The 24671-nt window shown below is 40.6% G+C and overlaps 2 protein-coding genes across 5 annotated transcripts in view; one reads left to right on the top strand and one right to left on the bottom strand.

Annotated features, from left to right (window-relative positions):
• The window catches only part of dnah5 (dynein, axonemal, heavy chain 5), a 99168-nt gene extending 81773 nt beyond the window's left edge, over positions 1 to 17395 (top strand). The window contains exons 79-88 of the mRNA XM_086037467.1: positions 1251 to 1400; positions 2462 to 2707; positions 2865 to 3084; positions 4495 to 4700; positions 6269 to 6472; positions 8253 to 8468; positions 10636 to 10848; positions 12671 to 12823; positions 14876 to 15107; positions 16207 to 17395. Coding sequence (XP_085893593.1) covers positions 1251 to 1400; positions 2462 to 2707; positions 2865 to 3084; positions 4495 to 4700; positions 6269 to 6472; positions 8253 to 8468; positions 10636 to 10848; positions 12671 to 12823; positions 14876 to 15107; positions 16207 to 16358 — 1992 coding nt within the window. The 3' untranslated portion in view covers positions 16359 to 17395. The remainder of the gene's footprint in view (positions 1 to 1250; positions 1401 to 2461; positions 2708 to 2864; positions 3085 to 4494; positions 4701 to 6268; positions 6473 to 8252; positions 8469 to 10635; positions 10849 to 12670; positions 12824 to 14875; positions 15108 to 16206) is intronic.
• The window catches only part of adcy2a (adenylate cyclase 2a), a 45700-nt gene continuing 37969 nt past the window's right edge, over positions 16941 to 24671 (bottom strand). For 2 of the 4 annotated variants that reach the window (XM_086037465.1, XM_086037466.1), the window contains 6 exons: positions 23715 to 23873; positions 22317 to 22463; positions 22075 to 22185; positions 21858 to 21972; positions 20617 to 20741; positions 16941 to 18074 (listed from right to left, as the gene is read on the bottom strand). In XM_086037465.1, the coding sequence (XP_085893591.1) occupies positions 17922 to 18074; positions 20617 to 20741; positions 21858 to 21972; positions 22075 to 22185; positions 22317 to 22463; positions 23715 to 23873 (810 nt within the window). In that variant the 3' untranslated portion in view covers positions 16941 to 17921. Of the gene's footprint in view, positions 18075 to 20616; positions 20742 to 20995; positions 21624 to 21857; positions 22186 to 22316; positions 22464 to 23714; positions 23874 to 24671 lie in introns of all 4 variants that reach the window. The other 2 variants (XR_015087784.1, XM_086037464.1) reach the window with 2 other exon arrangements.

The following is a 24671-nucleotide window of genomic DNA, read 5'->3' as shown; positions in this document are numbered from 1 at the left end:
AAAACGGAATCAGGGATAGTGTCAACTAGAGTACTAGCAGAACATGCTGAGGATTGGTTGCAGAAAGGCCCATGTTCATTATGTTCCCAAAACCCATTAGGACAATTAGTGATGTGTTTTGAGGAGTGCATGTGGAATATATTTCATCATTTAATAGAAACCTACGATAGCTCCTCTCCTTGTGTTTATGCTAATTTCTGATCACTTGAGCTCGTTCAACCAAAGCAGAATTGCCTTTCCAATGCTGAGGTTAACATTTGATATGTAAAATGCAGAGCTGGGCATTCCGTCTATGTGACGGTCTATCCGCCTGTGAAGGATGCCCGTTTTGCTGATGGTTGACGAATGACGGGAAAAAAAATAAAATAGATGGACTAAGCACAGTCTTTCGTCTGTAGTCCATCTTTCGTCTATTTTTAGTGGCGAGGCTTCGATGGCCACGGCGAGGAAAAATAGCGAGTTGTTGTTGCTTGGGGGACAGATTTGATTGATGGACCAGGATGTGAATAGGCTTCCATGACACAGTGAGTCACTCTTTCTGTTCAAATATTGGCAGTGAGTCACTCTCTCTGTTCAAATTCAATGAGCGCTCTGCTCGTCTGACTGGATTCTGGAAATGTTTATACGTGACTTTGATGAGCCGCTCGTCTGACTGGGAGCACTTACACGATGCTTATGTAGAGCTCTCACTTGCACTGCTTGTTCGTGATTGGTGGCCTTCATTGTAGAATCGACCATCCAATCAGTGCACTCTATGTCCGGGAGCCCTCCCATCAGCGCACTGATTGGATGGCCGATCTCCAACGAGGGTCACCAATCAGGAAAAAGCAGTGCAGGTGAGAGCTCTACATAAGCAGCGTGTCAGGCTGAAAGGCTCCCAGTCAGACAAGCGACTCATCGAAGGCACGCAACAACTTTTTCAGATTCCAGTCAGACAAGCGGACCGCTTTCCAGATTGTGGTACACAGTGCACACAAAAGGTGAGGCGGGTGGGTAGATGGTTATTTTTTTTTTTTTTTTGTTTAGAAATGCTGACGGAAGCCTGTTTAAAATCAGAGCCGGATCGGCCCATAGGCAGGTACTATTTGTCTCCCCGGAATAAAAGGCGAATGACGGACGACGGTAGGGTACCCACGCTGCAGACGGATGACGAATAACGGACACTCAATTTTTAGTGAAAATGCCCAGCTCTGGTAAAATGTTTGCTATTTTTCATTTTTCTAGCATTTAAATTAACACTTTACTCACAGATAAATCGCAATGAGAAGCAGTGGAAGGTGTGGTTTGATAAGGAAGCACCAGAGGAGGAAAAGGTCCCAAACTCCTACGATCAGGCACTGGACTGTTTTAGACGCCTTCTTCTTATTCGCTGCTGGTGTCCCGACCGAACCATTGCACAGGTTAGAAATGACAGTTGTGATAGACTGACTGAAATTGTTATGCTCAACCATCTTCACATTTGGTAAAACAATACGAAGCACTTACTTGTAGGAATATTACATTTGTACAACGTATTTTTTTATGCACAAGACGTAATCAAGAGCTACCAAAGATAAAGATATCTGCTGTTTAGCCTTTTTGTGTGTTTACATATCATATCATATGTTTATAAATAGATGGTATACATATATTTAACTTTTGTCTGAAGACACCAGTGGTAAAGAAAACAATCTTCGAGAAAGTTCAAGTTCACACCATAATGTCATCGGCCCATCGTTGTCTTGGCTATCGCTTCCCACACTTGAAGTCCGCTAACCTGTTTTCCGGGTTTGGTCACGTGATGGTCCACATTAAGCGGAAAAATGATGGAGTAATGGGCCACCGTTTCGACATTTTGGGCTGGTGTCTTAGAACAAAAAACATCTATCAACATCCCAGAAGACTGCCTGCCCACCGGGAAATTGCCCAGCATGCTTGATTGCCAGTCTAGCCTTGGTAGACAATAAGCGCTCTGTGAAAGAAACAACATAGTAGTAATGGCAGATGGTTAATCAAAAACACAGCCCACAGTTCGAAATTGAATAAAAATGTTTATTTTTTTACTTGCATCTAAAAAGCTCATAATTTACTTTAATATATCTCCAGGTCAAAGCTTTTCAATAAATTAAGACAGGCATGCACAGTATTTGATAAACCATTTGTCTTTCACGGCCTTTCTGAGCTCGGGTAGCTGTAGTGGCTAATGGGCATTTACTTTTCTCCTGATAGACTGTTTTGTTGCATGATGCTTTTAAGCCTGAAGTGGAGTTTTTGTTGCACTCACAAAACAGTAGTGCAGCTGTCCTTTTATGTTCACTTAAAGCAAGCTTTACTCCTGACTCAAAAGGAAGGGAAGAGAGACCTTGAACCTCTCATTCGGTAACCAGCATTGCAGGAAGTACATGAAAAAAATGTCTAAAATTGCTTTTTCTGAATTATCGTTGCGTCATTTATCTCACATCTCTTTGATCCTCTTCTACAGGCCCGTAAATACATAATGGATGCCATGGGGGAGAAGTACACTGAAGGGGCCATTCTTGACTTAGAACAGACTTGGGAGGAATCCGATTCGCGAACGCCTCTGATCTGTTTCTTGTCAATGGGCTCTGACCCAACAGACTCCATCATTGCTTTGGGAAAACGACTGAAGATTGAGACCAGATATGTTTCCATGGGACAAGGACAAGAGGTCCATGCCCGTAAACTTTTGCAGCAGAACATCGCTAATGTAAGTGGTAATAAGAGGTGGAGCTGTGCCATTTGTCCAAAAATGTATTCCCCTTTAAGCTCTGTCATGATGTTCTCTCAAAGAATGTCTTTTAGACTCTTGGTTACATCTTATACATTCTCAGTGAGTTAACAGTGGCAATATTCATCGTTTTCAGGGTGGCTGGGCCTTACTACAGAACTGCCACCTTGGTCTGGATTTCATGGATGAGCTAATGGACATAATAACAGAGACAGACTTTGTCCATGACAGTTTCCGCCTATGGATGACCACTGAGGTCCACAGACACTTCCCTATCACCCTTCTCCAAATGTCGATCAAGTTTACAAATGAGCCACCGCAGGGGTTGAAGGCGGGCCTCAAAAGGACGTATGGAGGTACAGTAGTGTGGCTTGTTTCCAGTCAGAAACATAGGAACTTGACTCATTAAAACCTGATTGGAAGCATACACCATATGGATAAAGTTCAAAAGTTCAAAGTTATCTTAACATTTTTTCACAATAATTTCACCTATTACGCTAATTATGTTGTACTGTGTTTTTATGCACCTTTATTTTAAAAAATAACATACAGAATGGTGGCATTTTATTGAGGGCGGGGGGGAGGCTTTGTTGGACCAGATTAATGCAATTTCAATTAATTTCCAGAGGGAAAATTTAAATTGATTTGATACTTAATTAAATTGAGTTACAAAATTGGTCACAGAACAAAATAAACTCATAAATCAAGGTAGCACTGTAATCTTAGGGGATTTATTTATTGGCACGTTATAAGTGTGACAACAAGCGAATTTCCAATTTAATTTGGAGACTGGGCATTTTAAGCCAAAATAATTGCCCTGAAGCCACCCTGAGATGGCAGGACCAGTTTTTTGCTGATGTTAATTTGAAAGGAAAACAGTTAACAGTTAACTGATAATCAGGATTTACAAACCAGGGCAGCAGAAATGTGGTTGTGCTAGGAATAAAGATTCACACATCCTGACCTCAGTCAATTATCTACTTTGGTCTGAGATCGTTGCCAAGCATAAATATAGTAGAAATGAGCAGAAATGTAAACAGATCGATCCGTAGTTCATTATCACAGAGGAGACTGATAGATGATTGCAAAAAGGAAGTCGATTATCAACATAAACATTCCTTTCCTGTTGCTCAAAACATATTTTGTGAATGTTTTAGCAGAAGAATGTGCAGAGAAAATCTGCCGATAAATTCATGAAATTTGTATGATCTAACACTAACAGCATGCAAGGTTCTTGAAATTTTAAATAAGCATGTGGCCGTTTTGTTTAGAGTGTGAGAAAAAAATAATGATCCTGTATAAACCAGCTGTGTCTGCCTGCCTCAAGCTGGAGGGGATTCATGAGGTTCCCGAGGGACAATTGAAAGTTGTGGCGTGCACTTAGCTTCAGCACTTCAGTCCTTGCTTCAGTGGATAATTTCAGTTCTTTATGAGCTTTGAAACACATGTAGAATATATTGAACCACATATATTCCCTGAAGCCTACAAAACGGTTCTTCTTTTATGACTTTTCGATCACTAAAGTACTAAATAATAAACCACCTTTACTTCCTGGACACTTTTATGATGACCTACTGTTTCAAATCTTTCCACTACACTTTTATCCACATGGACAGCTTGTGATATCATTGAGATTTGTAAACCCCTTTGAGTTGGTGGCAAAAAATCCGCAGTAGTAACCCAGGCTTTCTGCTGCCGGAAGACTTGTGTCATAACTCCAATTTTACACCTGTAGCTAATGCATTTATCCACGTTTCCCTCACCAGGCATTAACCAGGACCTTTTGGATGTCAGCAACATGGCCCAGTGGAAGCCAATTTTGTATGGGGTTGCATTTCTTCACAGCACTGTACAGGAAAGAAGAAAGTATGGCCCCCTGGGATGGAACATTCCCTATGAGTTCAACCAGGCAGACTTTAACGCCACCGTGCAGTTTGTTCAGAATCACCTTGACGACGTTGACGTCAAAAAGGTAGGAAAACAGTAACCTTTGACGAGAATATTTTGAAGAGCAGATATTTACTGTGTCGGTTTCTGAATTCCCACAAAAGGTGGCCTTGGTCGTGCAATAAATCGTTGAGTGCATCATCTGCGAGTCACAATAAGTTGCAATAATTCAGTGTCATGTCACAATGAAGGCTAACAAAGTGGTCAAATGGTCATTAATGCTGAATAAGGTGTGGTGTAACAACAAACTGGTGAAAAGATGTGTGCTATCCTGAGCAGCTGGGGAAAGTGTTTTGGCTCCTTTTCCAAAGCTCATTGGACAGTGGCAATTTTGCGCAGCTATGAAAGTAGTAGCCTACAATGGCCCTCATTTCCAAGAAGGGCTCCATAAGGGCTTTTGCCTGAATAACCAGCTAAAACTGTCAGGTCACAGAGAGTTATGATCATAATTTCAGGTTTGCCTCATTCTGGAGGTGCCAGCAGCATCTCCTGAGTTAAAGTGAAGCGGAGACGAGAAAAAACGTACCCTAAAAACTTTTTTAAGGAGTACAAGTACAAATAATAATATTCCAATGATTGCTTTGGTAAATACGTAATGAAAAGGCGTAAAAAAAAGATACAGAAAACTCAATATTTTCATGAACTGAGTTCGCCCACTGGCCGTTTGACTTAGTACGCGCTTGACGTCACTGGCCCAGCGTCGTCGTCTTCACACTCTGAAGGTGGAAATGAAAAGCTGTTGGTAAATTTTGGTCGCTTGTTTTTATTGTTCAATTAAAGGAAAAACTAAATGAATCCAAAGAAAAACCACGACGAGTGCACTTAACAACCGGCAAGGCAGAAACGTGGCTCGATGACATCATCATTAATGCCACATAGACTGACACAACACTTTGCCGGTACGTTGCAGTGATCACACTGCACAGGGGTGCCATATCTAGCCACTTGGTTCCCAGAATGCATTGCGTGGCGCAATATATTTAATTTATTGAAATTATGAGGATTTTAATCCTTGTCATAGATCCTTTTCTGTTACCAGTTGTTGCAGATGTGTCATATTTAACACTCACATTCATGTCATACTTTTTTTTTGTTTGTGTGTGTTTTTTTTTTTTTTTCCTCAAACAAACCGTGACTTTACGTTGTGTGTAAAATAGTCACATGCAGGTGAATTCCACCTTCCATTCCACAATGAAAGTAAAATTGTTTATAAATGGTACATTGTTTATCTGTTGTGTAGCCGACTGAGTCATGTTTGTTGCAATTAAGTTTTGTTGTAGGTTTCTGGGGAAAAAAAATGTCATCATTCTTAATTGTTTGCAACTGCTTTAAATGGTTACAGGACACATTGGTTAAGAACCATTGGCCACTTATGGTGATCAATTGGCCAAAAAAGGCTTTGATTGGTCATCACTGGTCACGTACTTTACTGTGAAAAACTGATCAATGTCCAATGGATCGGAGCACAATCTATGTATTTACACGTGTACAATTGTACATACATAAACACACATTGCATTTACTGAACATCATTGTCTAATTTGGGATCATCATGTCATTTATTGTCTACTGTTATTCTAAAATGATCCACAGGGTGTGTCATGGACTACAGTGCGATATATGATTGGAGAAATTCAGTATGGCGGCCGCGTGACCGATGACTATGATAAGCGTCTACTCAACACCTTTGCCAAAGTGTGGTTTAGTGAGGAAATGTTTGGACCTGCATTCAACTTCTATGAAGGCTATAGCATCCCAAAATGTTCCAGTGTGGACCAGTATCTTGCATATATCCAGGTACGATTAGCTCAGCAATTTTCGTTACAAAACAATGTCACTGTTTTATCACATCTAGATTTAGACCACTGAGTCCAGATTAAGTGCAAGCATACTCCCTTTTCCCACACAATATTTCAGATTTATATCAGTTTGCTGAATTGCTGTGGGCAGCTTCTCTGCTTGTTTCATTATGACGGATGTTTGTGGCTGGCAGGCTCTGAAAGCTTATTGTGTTCGGATAGAGGATGAAAGAAAGCCTCATACAGCTACTGTTATACTACTGTACATATTTTCTATCAAGACAAAAAACATATTCATTGATTATTTCCTTTTGCTTGGACACAAGTATGTATGAGCTCATCCAATAAATTGTGTATTTAAATTAGGATTAATCAGGAAGACAAGATCATAGTCAAAATTCCCCAAAGACAAATGGATAAAAGTTAATAGTGTTGCGCACTCAAGGGTTACTCTCTCATCACCACCTCCCATATAAGACAGACCCACTACTCATTTTTTAATTTAGAATTAAAGCGCAGCAAAATGAGGTTAAGTGATTTGGCTAACATGGATGCTGCATATATTTTAAAATCATATGGTTTTTTTTGTGTGTGTTTTTTTATGGAATGTTAAGGCTACAGAGATGACCTCAGGCTTCTTCTTTGCAAGATTTAGCAATGGCCGTGAGATAGAGGTGGGCGATATATATCGTTATCGTTATCATCGTCAATCTTGCTTTCACGATGTGTAATTTTACATTATCGAGTATTAATACTGCCTCTGACTCGAGTCAGTCGACGGCCGCAAAGTATGTGGAAATGCTGGAAAATCAGTGTGCATTGACGGCAGAGGAGGAGGAAGTGATAACCATTCGTCGAATCAGCGGGCAGGACTCATGACTCTGTCCGCACTGCAGCCAAGCTACGTTTCAAGTATGGAGGAGTGTCCAGCGGGGAATGATAGCAAGGCCCGAGTCCACGTTGTCCGTAGTCTGTAAATGGTTTGGGGTTGACAAAACCGACATCGGTTTCCCACCGATATGTTGACGTCCGGCGACCTCGCAGCCACCAAGCGAGCACTCTGAGCGCAAATTAGCACTGCAGCACGAATGCAGATGTTCACAAGCTGGTTCTCAAAGTGTGCTACGCTTGGATTATAAATAAATAAATAAATGAATGCATAAATAAATAAATAAATAATGATGCAAAGTGACCTTGCAGCCGCCAGAAGCTACTTGAGACCTGTGTGCATGTGTGGCTGTTTATCTCTTCAAACCCGGAAATGCAGTTGTAGCCTGTGTGAAAGACGATTGACTTGATGAAGCCATCCTCCACGAAATGTGCCAAACCGAACACAATTCTGGTTCCAAAATCCTTTGGAGTTTCTCTCCAAATCAATTGAATCAGTTTCCTTTTCAGTTCCTCTACGATTGGCAGATAATGTATCATTTTAGACGTGCATTGTCGCTGTCACTTTTTCCTGAGTAGAGTGGGCGTAAAGCAACCACGAAGTGGGCATGTACTTGAATAATGAGTCATGATCCTACATCACAACGGCGCCAAATTTGGGATCCAAGCGTTTTTCAAGCCTCTTTTTTTTTTCTTTTATCAGCTTTTGTATCCAATCCACAAACCACATTGACCTTAAACAGGTCACAGACTCATTTTGACATACTGAATGTTTCAGAATTCCTAAAACAGCGGGAAAAAAATGGGATTATTATGGAAGGGCCCCTTAAAGATTTATTCACACATGTCTGATCACAACACCATGTATGATAACATGTTATTTTCTTCAGGGTCTCCCAGCCTATGACACTCCAGAGGTGTTTGGTCTGCACCCAAATGCAGACATCACCTACCAAAGCAAATTGGCAAAGGACGTATTGGACACAATTCTCAGTATTCAGCCCAAAGATAGCTCAACAGGGGGAGGGGAGACCAGAGAGGCTGTGGTGTCCAGGTTGGCTGACGACATGCTGGAGAAACTGCCCCCAGACTATGTACCTTTTGAAGTAAGTCTGTGTGTGTGTGTGTGTGTTGTTGGCTCCACGTGTGAGCCCTGAGGGGAGTGTTTCAGTAGAGCAAAACACCATGAGTAATATTCTTCACCTTTCACTGGTAACGTGCTAAGTGGCAGGGTGGTAAAGGCAGCCAGAGGGGTAGAGTGTGGAATAATGTGTGATGAAGACAGTAAGAGAGAGAACAGGGCTCTAAAAATGGGGGATGGGGGTGGGTGGGTGTAGTATTTCTGATGAAACAATAGGATATTACGCTGTTATCACCAATGCACTAAAGTACCATGAGAACCAGTGGAAGAGAAGATGCATGTACTGTGCATACTACAGAAGTATCACATTAGGAATTTTCCAAGAAATACTGTAACTTGAATACAAATAATGAATTACAACTAATCCTAGTAATAGTAGTAACTATAGAAACCTCACATCCTGATCCCAGTTTTACCTATATATGTTTGTGTTTTATCTTCAACAGATTAAGTGGCTCAACTGATTATACCACAAGATTATATATGTAGAAAGGGAGGACGGTGTGCTTCCGTCAGATCAAATAATGCCTTTTCAAATTAACATAGAAGCAAAAAAGAGTAGAACATGGTCTTCAGTGTCCATGATGCTCCATAAATATACACACTACACAAGGCCAACTTGTATGGCAAAAGTACATTATTGCCAGTTTTAACAACCAAACGAATAGAAACCGGGGAAAGTTGGGACTCAAAATTTCAGTTACGTATTCAAATGGGAAGCATACTAGACAAGCATGCACAAGCAAGCCTGTTGCTGAAGTCACGTCGGTAAAGGAGAATATTATAAAGAGACACCACCATGAGTGGTTTAACACTTATTACAATATGCTTGTCTGCCCATAAACATTCTCATTCATCCAGGTCATTTCGTTCTCAGGGCAATGAATACACTATTGTGGTTGTCTTGGGTAACCAGGGTTACCAGGATGAAGTGTTAAGAAATGTACACTTCAAAGTTGGATACAAACCTTACATAAAGGCTGGTACACTCCGAAGACTGGACACTGCATACTCTGAAAAGAAAATCTGGTCTATGCTGTCAAATGCAATGAGGATGAGAAGCACTGATGTATCTATTACGAAAAGCAAGCAACCACTGAGCAGTCGTACGTCGCCACACACTCCTTTAAGACTCAGCTGTCTACATGCGCCTCAAAGAGAAACAGGACAAAACTGTACGGATTCTGGACAGTGAAGATGTGGTTTGAGAAGGGATTATGTCACCACCTAAATGAAATCCTCCCTTACAACAATAACCTATAAATTTCCCTCTAACAAAACATCACCAACAGCCATTTCTGGCCTTCAGGTGCCTGCACAACCATTGTTGCACCAGGAGGGAATAGTAACGATTGATGTTGGCGGGCAGGTGCCTCTCTGCAATCATCTTAACGACTGTCGTTTTGCACCTGCTCAAAAAGAAGGCAAAACGTCTTCTAAGAAAAACAGAACAGTCCAGTTACGATCGATACAATGAGAACCTGCCTGCAAGGCAATGCAAATCAATAGGCAGAACTTCATAAAGCTACAACCTGAAGTTTATGCCTCTCATTGACCAATTCTCGCACATATGTAAATATATTTAGGAAGAAGATAAGCACCAAAAACAATGTGTCATCTTTAAAGCTGATGATTTTTAATGATTAGTCTCAAATGATGCATATTTGAAAATTTAGCTTCACAGTAACAGTAACATACAAAGGGCTGTAAACATGAATGGTAATGTCAGAAAAAAAGTTGTTCATTTAACATTTAGAGGTGTGAATGTACTTTTGTGAAAATACATGTAATTTTCATTCCAATATAGGCTGTGAATGACAAAGGTTGTATCACGTGACTTACGACTTGCAGAACCCAATTGATGGCTTCACTCAACTTGCTTGAAATTTAGTTGGCGCTCGATTTGACTTGATTTTTGCCACGCTACTGGGGACCTGCTTGAAACTTAACGATCAAGACTTGAGACATACTTGCGCACATGTGACTTTCTCTCACCTCTGGCATATCCTCTAGGGTACTGAATTTAGGATTTCAGGAACCATGTCCAGGCCCAAAAAGCCATCACAGCACCTACCCAATGCTATATAAATCCTATGTCCCTTTTTTTTTTCCTGACTAAATCAACTCACCAGGTGAGAGAACGTCTTCAGAAGATGGGTCCTTTCCAACCAATGAACATCTTCTTGCGTCAGGAGATAGACCGCATGCAGAGGATCATAGTTCTGGTCCGAAACACCCTAACTGATCTCAAGTTGGCGATCGATGGTACCATCATCATGAACGAGAACCTACGAGACGCCCTGGACTGCATGTATGATGCACGTATTCCTGAACGTTGGAAGAAGGTCAGCATAATGTATTGTATTATATATAGTATTAGTATTGTATATGCACAAGAAAAATTGACAACAATGTCAGTATTACAAATTTCGAGCAGCAAAATTCAGTTGAGGGCGGCACGATGGTCGACTGGTTAGCACGTCCGCCTCATAGTTCAGAGGTCGTGGGTTCGATCCCGGCTCCGGCCTCCCTGTGTGGAGTTTGCATGTTCTCCCCATGCCTGCGTGGGTTTTCTCCGGGTACTCCGGTTTCCTCGCACATTCCAAAAACATGCATAGTAAGTTGATTGGACACTCTAAATTGCCCCTAGGTGTGAGTGCGGATGTTTGTTTGTCTCTGTGTGCCCTGCGATTGGCTGGCAACCAATTCTGGGTGTCCCCTGCCCGAAGACAGCTGGGATAGGCTCTAGCGCACCCGCGACCCTTGTGAGGATAACCGGAAAATTCTGTTGGATATTTTATTGGAAAGTTTAACACCTAGAGTTTGTTTATGTTTGTCAAACCATCTAGGGATGGTACATACCAGTGGGTTTGTATTTGATCGGGAGCGCACACATCATCAGTTGAACCAAACTACTTCAAACTATTTTGTTACCACTTCTGTGTCATCTTGTCAACAGTGGCATGCACCCCATGCAGTGTCTACAAGACGTGGGCCTTCACACTGATCGTTCTTCATCCAATCAAATGCATTTACAAATTTCTGGTGGGCGGGACCAGAGTCAGCAGTATTTCTGCCAAGGCAGAAACCTATTGCCCTTGGCAACAAATAGCGACATTTCTGATTGGATGACAATACAATTTTGTAAAACATAGATTAATAAATACATTATACATATGAATTCATTGCAAATATCGATACTTTAACTTGAGGATCGATACTTAAAGTTGAGCACTCTGAATCGGAATATCAATATTTTGGTATCGATCCGCCCATCCCTAATACCATCCGCAGTCAGGCTTTCATGAAATGAAATGCACCCATATATATCATCTTGCCCAACAAATTCATTATTCAAGCAGGAACAAGTCTAATTGAAGAGCAACATTTTTAAAATATGCGTTCAAATCAATTTGAAGTTTATTGCTTGAATATTCAATTAATCTAAATGAATTGTGGCAGGGTATTGGAGGGTCAAAGAATACTAAATCCATGTGAAAAAGACAGAAAAGTCGCAGGATATGCCTCTCGAGGAACCGGAGTTCCCTACCCCTGCTTTAAGGGGACGAGGTCGCAACGACATTCCATAATAAGCAAAAAAGTAACACAAAAAGCAATCAATTAAATCTCAATGTAAGTGTATTGACAACAATGTCTTCAACAGACTTCTAATCAGAAAGTTGAGGCAAAATTAAATTGAAATTAAGTTAGTTTTGTTGAGCTCATTTTTTCATCGTTAATTTGTGGAACCAATTTCACATTCAAAGAGCAAGTGCAATCGATGCTTGCTTGAAGATGAAGTTAGAAGGTTTTGGTCATTTGGGATTTGGGCCTTTTGGCTTTGTTCATCAGAAAAGCTTCAGTAGTGAAACTTAACGTCTATCAAATGAAAAGCTGCAATTTCTAAAATGTAATACATCATTAAAATTAGCAATGTGTTTGACTTGATTGGCCTCCTGGCTGTGACTCAGGAATGACAAATGAAATCTGCAGTGATAATGTGGCTCTATTCGTTTTTTAATTCACTACCACTGTGCTAAATTAACAAATTCACTTTTTGACTTGGTCTTGTGCTGCGCAGTGATTCGCATTTCCTTGTATTTCATGTCTCCCGTTTTCCTTCTCTGAACTGTTTACATCATTGCATTGTATTGTCATATTCTGAAGGAATCTTGGGCCTCCAGCACTCTGGGGTTCTGGTTTACGGAGTTACTTGAGCGTAACCGGCAGTTTCAGGCTTGGATCTTTGAGGGGCGACCAAACTGCTTCTGGATGACAGGCTTCTTCAACCCGCAGGGCTTTCTGACCGCTATGAGACAGGTACACACAGCTTCGGGCTACCATACCCACCAATGAGGCGAGATACGAGAGGGTAGGCAGAGTGAGAGGTGCCCTCTTGTCAAAGGTGACGGGAGTGCAGGTCCGACATTAAGGCTTTATGGCTGGTGACCGTGTCAGAACCGTTAATGGCCCGTATAATCAGGATATAATATGTTAAGTTTAGTGATTCTCTCACATTTCAAACTCTTCTTGTCTAGAAACATTTTCAGTGGTGCATTTCCAAACACAAATTTCAGTTTAAACATAATCAGTCAAAATCTAAACTCAGGACTCTACTGTAAAAACAAATAAATAACATTACTGACATTGTAATTATTTGATATTATGTTAATGTACTTTACTTCTATTTCATTTCCAGTTTACGGTTATGTTTTGTAAGTGATCTTCTCGCCAGAATCCAGACACTTATTGATTTGTGCTCTGCTTTATTTTATTTATTTCGACTGTCTGGCATGAACTACCCACAGCGTCATGACTACATCACATCACATCTAACATGTTGCTCATCTTGGCCAGCGCACGGGGACTTTTTTTTACTCTAGCTCGCTGTGTGTCATCTAAGCTATTCATCCTCAGACTCGTCAATATTTTGAAGCAGATGTAACACCTCCTCTACTCTACTCAAGATTTTTTTTTTTTTTTTTAATCGATCACGGTGACCAGCAGCACTTCTCAATGCAACCGCTGGTTGCAATAGAAACCCGGCGGCGCCGTCCCAGCGCAACGTGCGAGAGTAAGTAGAACCATCAAATTAACTGGGACGCCGTAGTTAAAGGAATAATGACTCATAACTATGTTTATATTTTTTAGTACCATAAAATTGCACCATGGTAATGAAATATATACAGAATTAGGAAAAGTCAAGAGGCCGGGAGCATCTTATATCTATATACACAGAATAATAACATATCAAAGTTTGAAAATAGTCCAAAAGACTACTCTCTTACTCCTCGTGTTAACACAGCTCCCGCCAAACTTCGGTGAAAAATGTACTCAAGCACCCAAGCACTTTGTTGTTCAACGATGCGTGTCAACAGAGCTGCCAACTGTTCGGGATTATCCATATTATGTTACGAATATCACTGAATTGCACTGTGTTACGATATTAAAATAAGTAGTGAGATTCCAACAATGTACATTGCACACATATTAGACACACATTTTTTTTTTAAAACAAAGGCAGCAGTCCCCAAAGTTTTTAGTGCTACTCAAGTGAAGACATGAAGGAGCCGCATTGGGAACAGATGATCACTCGCCATTGGCTACACTTCAACAAACCTGGTTGTATGCCGTATTCTGACAAGTGTTCCTGGAGTGGCTCAAGCAAATGAGTATGACACAAATGAATCAAGTAACAGTACTTTATCCTTAATTGATGCATGTACTTTGAGACGTCAGGGTGGGTGGACAGTTATCTATCTTGTGTTGCTTTTAAAGTAAGAAAGGGTGCTATATAAATAAAGCTTTTATTTATTAACATCATGCAGGGAATTTGCTGTCATAATTGGTTTTCTACAGCAGTGACCATTTACAGTACATATAAAGTCTATAAGATGGCGATGATACTGTATATTTTTTAATGCAAAACATTGCAATCAGATTTTGTCCAAATAGTGACCTCACGCACTCATGAGAGGCCTCTGGCTCTGGGCAAAATACAAGCTGAATGCATGTCTAATTTTTTCCATTCATCAGTTCAAATCTTGAGAGTTTACTCAAAAAGATTTTTATGTCCGAATAGTGACTGAAGATATTCAACTGTCACATTCCTTTTATTCCATTTGCTCTCTTGGCTTACTCTCTGCTCTTTTCAAGTCATATACGATTGATTTTCTTTCTGTTGGCGCCGCATCTCGCAAGTGATTTGGTTGATGGAGAGTACTTCTTTGCTCTGCAGTGTTTTCACCAAACCTCTATTACAGTCTTGTTATCAGCATCGATTCTTTTGGTGGAACGTCATATGTCTCCTCTGCCACTCATGCTGTGACATTCTGCTCATTTGAGAATGCATTTCTCCCTGGGCTCGCACAGGAGATCACCCGGGCCAATAAAGGCTGGGCTCTGGATCGCATGGTGCTTTGCAACGAGGTGACCAAGTGGATGAAGGATGACATCACGCAGCCCCCTGCCGAGGGAGTGTATGTCTGCGGCCTACATCTGGAGGGGGCCGGATGGGATCGCCGCAACTGCAAACTCATCGACTCCAAACCAAAAGTCCTTTTTGAAATGATGCCCGTGATCCGGATGTATGCAGAGAATAATGGTAAAATGAAGAGTATTGTCTGTTCCTCCTTTAGGGTCTTTACAAGGACACCATTTCCAGCCTGTCCCACTCCCCTCACAACACCCCCCGCCCCCCTACCCCGAATGACAGTGCAATTTAGTCAGAGTATTGATTGATGGCACAAGTGTTTGTTCAAGATAAGAAAAGGCTATTTTCAAGCAGGCAGCAAACACCATGACACCATGCCTCCTCAGTCCCTCACAGTTTTTAAACTCCCTGTTGGTAAGGGATGTGGACACACGGGCATGTAGATCAATTACAAATGTTCATATTGGGTCCGTTTCTAGTTTCTCATCTAAAAAAATCACGTTGATCAGTTTCCTCCAGAAAAGATGTTTGGCTTTATTGATGGGGGCTTTAAGACGCAGTGGAATTTGACGAACTATTGGTAACCTAACCAATCATATAAATCAGACTTTATCTAAAAAATAAAACAAAACAAACAAAACCCATTGTCACCCACACAAATTAACAGATCATTTGTGCAGATTGTGTCATCATTTCACTAGAGGTTGAATGCAGCTTTCATGTCCTGGTAGCACTTTCACACAGATTTAAATTGCTTATTGACTTGCAATCTTCAGTAGTATACATGAAAAAAAGAATCACAAACTGCAGACCTTCAGGACATCGAAACGTTTTTCCACTGAAATCAACTACTGAACAGCGGAACTCTGTGTCTTCATGACAATAAGGATGTTAAGTTTCTTGTGGCTACAACATTTCAAAAATTTGGTGAAAATGTGCTATCATTCAGTCCTTCTATACTGCCTAGCATGCTATGGTCACTGGAAATACAGCATTTGATCGTAATGATTCTAATCAAAATTGAACAATACAGTCATTTCAAACAATGTCGTGTCTTTAAAAAAAAGAAATAGAGGAAGAAAGTCAAAAAAATAAAGGGGATGTACATAAATCAAACCTTTGCCAATTCAAACATAAGCTCTTTGGCAGAGGCTATCAAGATCTTCATCAGGTGCCGGCTATTACAATTTCATTAAAAAAAAAAAAAAAAAAAAATCAGATTTCATTGTAATGAACATTATTTGTCTTTTCCTTTCCTCACATGTTGCAGGAATCAAGGACAGCCGCCTTTACTCTTGCCCAATCTACAAAAAGCCCATAAGGACAGACATGAACTACATCGCAGCAGTTGACCTAAAGACCTCACTTGCTCCAGAACACTGGATCCTACGGGGCGTGGCGCTCCTCTGCGATGTCAAATGATCACGGATTGGCAAACGTGGACACTTCAATATGCAGAAGAGTAGTGCGCCTTAAAGTGGAAGTCAACCCAAACGTATTTTTTTCAAGAATATGTTCCATGCAGGCCCACTAGTTAAATCAAGGCATTCGGATAATTATTGCGTTTGTGGAATAAGAGTTAATCCATCCGTTTTTAGCCATCTCTGGAGGCGGCCATTTTTTAACTTCTGTCGACTGAAAATGACATGACAGTTGCTCAGGGCTCAGGTATGGACCAATCACAGCTTGCCTGTTTTCTAAAGCTGAGCCATGATTGGTTATCTCAGCCCGGAGATTCTGTGATGTCATTTTCAGTCGACAGAAGTGACAAAAGGGCCGTCCCCTGAGATGGCTAGATTTTGCTGCTTAACTCACATTCTACAAACGCACTGATAATCAGATTCCTCTTTAAACAGTGTGTTGCACTGAAGTCTCTGCAAACAGGTATTGAGTCGATGATTCCTTAAAAGACCCAGATTTGATTTGTAATTTGCAACATGAGATGATCAGACAATTTTGAGGAATCTGCATTTCTCCTCATCTTTCAAATAAACACACCATGACTGAAATACATGGAAATTTAATGAGTTTTGTTTTGATAAAAAAAAAAAAATGGAATCATTAAAACATCAAAACATTTTTTTAGTATGATTTCCTTTTCTTACAAAACCACCATATGACACCACTTATCTATAGGTACCCTGTACACAGATACAAGCAGTTACCTGTAAATCCCATTGAAATCATCTCTATTCATTTTCTTTTCTAGTGTGATGTTCTCCAGCTTTATAACCTTGTGCTGTGCAAATAGCCAATTTTGACAAGTTGATGCAAGTGTGAAAACATGGACCTACATGGATAATTGACTGAATTCATTCATTCATAGACATTCATTGCTCCGTGCTTCTAAAAAGGTAGATGTAGTTATATTACTGTGTGTCTCTGTCTGAAACTTTACTCATGCATTATTAATCTGTAACATTTTGTAGTCTTCATTTTAATAAAAGACAATTCAAGAACATCTTGGCCTGCATCATTCAATTAAAACTCAAGTCAATCATGTCATTGTCATTGGTCACGCTGAGCCTTTTCCATGCAGAACAAAAGTCTTTCTTCTTGGTCTCCACATACTCGAGCGTTGCACATCAAGTGTAATCCAACATGTCATATGTAAAGCAAATGGAAAGTAGAGTGATTTTTGGATTGATAAACTACTGCAGCTATAGCCTCTGTGAAGCCTGCCAGAATTGAGTCAGTGTACATTTTGGATTGTTTTTGGAGCTGAACTCGCTTGGCTGGCTCGAATCATACCACTTTGGCTTTCTTAATCCAACAATCAAATTATGACAGATTTCATGGTTTTATTTCCTACTGGCTCTACATGCGACACTTACAAAAGTGACAAATCTATTCTACAGCTGTGGCAAGGCAACAATTTTTGGGGGGTCTTTTTTTCAAATACCGACTATTTTTTTCACCGCCACTAAAAAATCTCCAACCTGATGTCAGTATTGGCTCTGAAGCCAAAATAATTCAACGCTAGTCTCATGGCATCATATTTCCTTGAGACAGTGAGCGGGTCATTTCTGTGTGAACAAAGTAGGTCTTGAGCTCCCCTTTGCCCTTGACGTTAATGATGCCTCTACAGGAGCACATGTAGCCCAGCGTCAGAAGGATGCGGCTTGTCTCCTCTGTCACCTGCAGACGGGGAGGAAAAAAATGGTAACATCCACTCAAATTTAAATTTGTCATCATCTTATGAGCGCTAACAAACGAGCCATGCGCTTCATCAACTTCATACTGTATATGTACTGTATATCTGAAACCTAGAGCCGATGACAGTGCATCCCAACACACATTTCTGTAGTAGTCACCAAGAGATGAAAACATAATATGCAAATATTAGCGCAACGATTGCAGGTTAAGAACTTTTGGTCATTTCTTATCTGCAACTTTATGCTCATATTTGTCTTTTGTGGAACAAGCGGCTGTACATGACACAATTGCATTCTTATGTCAATGCTGGCGAAAATTGACTCGTTTAACAGCGCATGGTGGTTTACTTCCACAGCTTGTGATCCTACAACGTCACTGGTGTGAACTGGTTCATCAAATTATTTTTAGTGGGTGATCTGTTTTCTCCATGTTGTGCTCACATGCTATTGACTTCAGCCTTCTGAATGACCTCGATGGCTGAGAAAAGTGAGTTTGTGAAGTACACGTCATTTCAGATATGACTCAATCCTTCTAAATATTGTCAATACAAATACATTGCAAATATACTGTATATTCTTGAGGGGCAATGGTTCTGCAGTTCCACTATGTAGCATTTCAAGCAATGTGCAGGCTGTGAAGTAGAACTGAATAGATGTCTTACGCCACTCAGGTGGAAAACCATCACAGTTTATCAGTGCTCAGGCAGGGAGCAAATAAAAAAGAGCGGACGACGTCACTTGGGATGTTCTTGCTGCCATGAATAGATTGTCTAGCAAGAATAATAGTTTTATCTTTGATGCATCTGTTCTGTCATTTAAAATGTCAACAGTGACAAATGAGATGGTGGTGCTTGGGAGGAAAACAAAGAATTGAGCCAATACAATACCAGAGAAGCACTCCATCTGTTTTGTCCTTGAGAGAAGCACAGATAAGAGTTTTTTTTTCTTTTCAATGCAATTTATACAGTTTGGTTTATTCCACCCCCTCTTTTTTTCCCAAAGATGGACCGTTATTGCGGACCATATGCGGCATATCAAAAAGTCACAATGTTTATTAAAATACTTTTGCCCGTACATGTCTACTTTTGGTCCAAAAAGGTAGCTGGCCAGAATTCAAAAGCCTCTGCGATTTCACTACCATGGTTAGCATGTATTCTTCCTGTGCTTGTGACTTGGATAAAGCCTCACCTTCCTGCACGTTTAAGTACACCATCATTTGCTTCTCACTTACTGTCTAAGGCTAAGCCAAGTGTCTCCCAACTTGCGGCCCGGGGCTCTTTGTGGCCTTAATGTTAGTGCAAACCCCATCTTTTTATTTTTAATCACTTAGGCCTATGGGCTACCATAGCTCAGGCTCATGACAGCTTTCAGCGACACATAATTCTGAAGCGACACCAAGTGCAAGGAAAAGTGATCCTGCCACCCAGTCCCATTCATGTCTTTTTCATTATCTGCCTTTAGAGAGAATGGTTGGCGACCAGACCAGCCAATTTCAAGAAGAACAGGAGACGGAATGTTTTTTTTCTTTAGAACAGAGGCACCCTGAGATGTCTTGAAGAAGAGAAAGAAACCAAGAGGCACCCTGAGATGTCTTGGAGAAAGAAACCAGGTGTCATTACTCAACTAGACATGCTGAGGCGTATGCAAAGTGAGGGAAGATAAGGGAGAAGAGTTGCTAATGTTCAGAATTGTTACTAATAAAGATTGAGAATATTGGATTTGTTGTATTTTTTCAAATACTGTATTTGAATCGCTTTTTGAGGAATAATTGATGCGGCCCAGACACGCCCACACTTTATCTCCACTGGCCCCCCCCCCACATTAATTAATTTTGAGACCCTCTAAGCATTTGGCAGCCAACATCAGTGATTAGTCGTGATGCCGTTGCCTGTGTGAACATGCAGCAGAAGGGATTAGCCTCTAAAACACCTTATTCATATGGTAGTACACAGAGCTGGCCATTCCATCAATGGGACGGACCGGTCCGTCTATCCGCCTATGACTGATGCCCGTTTTGCTGACAGTTGACAAATGACAAATTTAAAATAGACGGACTAAACATAGTCGGAAGCCCATGTATTTAATCCGTCTTTCGTCTGTAGTCTATTTTTTGCGGTGAGACTTCAACGGCCGCGGCGAGGAACAATAGTGAGTTGTTGTCGCTTGGGGGACAGATTTGAGTGAGGGACTATGCTGTGAACAGGCTTCCGTGGCACAGAGAGTCACTGTGTATCACTCTTTCTGTTCAAATATCAGCCAGCGGTAGACGGATGACGAATAACGGACGCTCAAATTTTAGTACAATCCCCAGCTCTGGTAGCACATAATATAACATGGTGAAAAGCTTGTCTTGATTGCCATACAATAAATAGTAAGAAAATGGGATTTAAAAGGCGTATCCAGGAAGCCAGATGTTATTTTTTGAAGTAGAAAAAGTAAAACATTCAATGGAAAGCAAGACACAGTTTAAATGCCGGACGTGATTTTTTTTTCTTTGATATCACGAAAACATCTCTGTTGCTTACTTGTATTTTTCCCAGTATCCCCGTGCTGTCCATTCGGCTGGCTACATTCACTGTGTTTCCCCAGATATCATACTGTGGTTTTTGTGCGCCAATGACTCCAGCAATTACTGGACCATGGTTGATACCTGCGGCAAAACACACGGTCATTATTGGAATGAAACTGTCTTAAGTATTCCAACTAGTGCCATTATACTTGTATGTTTTGTTCTGTTTTTACAGTTGAAAGAACCTGAACAAACATAAATTCACAACCAAGATTTTGACATTGCCATACTGCATGTTATGGTGGTGTGGTTGTTTGCCCCCCCCCCCCCCCCCGCTTATATTAAATAAACAAAGCGCTGTCCACGCAAAACTCAATTCTTGTTTTGTTTACTACCTTTGTTGTTTTCTTCGTCTGTTTACAATTTGCATGCAGCACATGGCCAGTGTCGTCTTCTTCACTGTTTTCTGGTTATTTCTTTGGCAGCATTTCAGTGCTATGTTCAGCCTTGACATATAAATAACATTTTCATTTGTTTTAAGTGATTTCATGTGAGGCGGATTTTGCTTCTGACTCTGGACAGATAACTTTTCAACAGCTGAAAATAAACATGAATTTCCGTGAGGGCAGAGCTGAAGTGGAGGTCAAATGGAGCCGGGTTCTTTATCTAGAACAATGAATAGGTCTGCCAAAGTGTTTTCCGCAGCAGGGCACAGCATGCGGGCCTCACATCGATCCAGGCAATGAGTTAATTTCTCGAGTGGAAGTTGATCACTGGCACACAGTGGTTTTCATTATCCTGTTAAAACAGCAGGTGGGGATTTCCACCACCCTCGCTGTATGTCTGTCTGGAAACAGCAGGGATGTTCTGTCACACACATGCACACTGCTGAGTTAATAGAGCATCACATGCTGTGATCTTTGGGCAGGTTGAAGGTATTGAACTATTGCTCTTACCGCATGCTTTGAGCTGGGTCCTTCCTGCTTTCCTCGTCCCTTCTCCTCTGTTGTAAACATCCAGTATCTAATAGCATGCATGAAATGTGTGGGGGTTTTTTTTTCTGGTTGTTCCAGGGTAGTGAAAGTGCAAATTTGTTATGTTTCAGCTGAGCCCCTATTTTAACAAGCAACTACAGTGTGTGCTTTGAAACTGAAGCTTCTCAGTTTAAGAATGCTTGCTGGTAAATCCAAAGCGCAGGGGAAAAAATATATCCCATATTATTAACTGTCATCATTATGTGAATTTTCTGTAACCTACCAACTCTGAGTTTGAAATCATTGAAGGAGTGTCTGTTGATAACATCCAGCTTCCCCACCAAAGCAAATGCAAACTCCACCATGGTCCCAATGTGCATGTACTGTCTGTCATGCTCCTGTGAATATAGAACACAACATATGACACAATCGATTCTAGATTGTTGAAATATCAAAATGGGATCAAGCAGTATTTTTAAAGTGTATGTATTTATCTTAACCTGTAATGAGTACTCTGGTCCAGGCGAGGCATTGAGCCCTGTAGCAGCCATGTACGTGCTTCCAATAGTTTTTATCTTTTCCACACCACTGAATTTCGGCTTTGACAATAGCTGGGCACATAAATGCAGAGAACACTGAACATACAGTATGTAATCTTAATATATAAATGTACAAAATAAATGACTCTTCGCCCTCTATCAGATAAACCAGGGAAAACTGACTACAGTCAATATTCTTTTACCTCATCAAAATCAGCGATGATCTCATTGAGAAGCCGGAGACACTCTAATCCTTCCTTGTTGACATCAGATTCTGTGTAAAATTCTTTAAAGTCTGGGATTGAGGCGAACATGACGCACACCAAGTCGTAAGACTGGTGGTACAAATCCTGCCGGATAAAAAGTAGTTAAAACTGGCTGCAAAAGATATGAACGTGAACCTGATACAGTCAAGACTTTCAGTGGGAGTGAAGTACAATAGAATAGAAGTCAAATTTGACCATCAGCATCACTTTAGACGCCTTTGGCCTTGGCATTCAAACCATCATAATGAGGACGACTGAAATTACTGAGACTTTTCTGAATATTTACAACAGAAGTGTCAATCCTATAAAAGGTAAATGGCCTCTAAAATGAAATCCTGTAAAATATTAGCATGTGCCCAGTGGGAAGCACACATGGTAATTTCAGGAAAAGACTGCAATTCTTTCATTTCTGCTTTTACTACTTTTATCCCTAGCGCATTGACATGTTCTTGTAAAGGAAAAGGACATTATAAAATGAATGTGTGATTATAACAATAACAATAATTATTATTATTACCGGTACACTGAAAAGCAACATGATTTGACGTCAGCTATACACATAGAGGGGTGTTGAGAAGCAATAAGTGCCTACTCATATGCCCTCTGATCCCAGTCACCATAACATTTTCTGAATGTAATTCTGAAACAGTGCACACTCAAAACCATCTTAATAGTTTTTAAAATGGAAAAGATCCCGTTTGTGACACACTGCCCCCCCCCCCCCCCCCCCCCCCAAAAAAAAAAAACACTTAGCCATTCTGTACAGTGGAAATCAAGATTCTGGTCCCACAAACGTAACCAACCTAATGTGGCCTACGATACTACCAGGACTGACCTGTGGGAGGCAACAATTTATAGCAGGGCACCCGGATTGTTGAAACGTAAAAGAGAAGCTAGATGATCTGTATTATCTGGCAACAATGTAGTGGCAATTAGCTACCATTTTCCCTGTGGCATTGTATATACACAGGTGTGTTTGTCACAACTCAATGAGTTGGATCTCCATTTTTTTAAGTTCCGCTCACATTGAGTTTTGCCACCTTATTCAGTTCCCTCTCTTAAGATGGACTGTCACTCTGTCCCACATAACAATCAACGTCCGTCGCTCATCTGCGCTATCACATAATAAAATAGACGATCAAAATCCTGCATTTGATCTATTTTCAGTCCTGGCCAAGGACAAGCAGATCTGGGAGGGTAAAGTCAGTCTTAACACCCTTCACACTATACAGGGATAATCTGTTAAAAGAAACTTGAACAGCCATCACATATTTGAACCTTTGCTAATTTTAGTTGTAAGGGGCTCCAAATATGAACCTCATTAATATGTCTAACCTCATTCTTCCAGTTCCGTGCCAGAAAGTGCTCGGCAACATGTGCAGGCAGGACGTTCTCCAGCAAGACACGGTTGAGGTTTTCCATAGTTTCAATCTCCTCACACTCCTTCTTGAACTTGTTCTTCCACAGAAAGTCTAACCTACAGTAATATTCATTCTGTTACAAGAGGACACAGAGGTGAAGAGACTGAAGGTACACTTGTACAGCTTGCTGCTATCAAGAAACAGAGAAAAATTAGACAACTGAATAAAGTCTCAATAAAATATAGCAGAATCTCTAAAGTCGAACTTTTCACACTTTGAAAGAATTCTAAATTTTTTCAAAATCTTTGAGGAAAAATACAGTTCATAAGTGGTACATAAATCCAGTTCTGGAATCCATGTCATGCTTCTTGTCATGAGAGACTGTATAACACTCTAAAAACAGTTGGGTTATTTCGCTAACCCAATTTTTGGATTGTTTGTGTTGGGTCAAAATTCTGGGTTATTTCTTAAAAATTAACCCAATTGTTGGTTCAAATTAACTATATATTGGGTTATGTGCCAGTAATGTTTTATGTTGGGTCAAAAATCAACCTTACAGGCCCATACACAGGTTCCTGATGTACACTTTAATGAAGTATGACTGCCGGCCATGACAGCCACCGACATACTGTTCATATGTCTACATACGCAGCATCGTGGTCAAGTCACCGACACTTTTGACATTATGATTTCTTCATTTATCACGCTGTTTTGGTAAGTACTTCACACATTGTAATCTTTTGAAAACGAGTTGCTTGTAATGTGTGTTTTGGACAGGAAGAGTGCAGGAATCGTTAAAAAAAAAATGCATTAGTCTGCCGCCATTGTAGGATGTGACACTTCACAAGAACTGTGCGTTCTCCAAATAATGTTCCATATTAACTTTATGTGTTTACTGTAATCCACAGGAACATTTTTACGATTACCAGAG

The sequence above is a fragment of the Filicampus tigris genome, chromosome 8 (assembly GCF_054856515.1).
Source record: "Filicampus tigris isolate MCC_2025a chromosome 8, RoL_Ftig_1.0, whole genome shotgun sequence".
Taxonomy (NCBI): domain Eukaryota; kingdom Metazoa; phylum Chordata; class Actinopteri; order Syngnathiformes; family Syngnathidae; genus Filicampus; species Filicampus tigris.
This window is presented reverse-complemented; position numbering and strand designations above follow the sequence as displayed.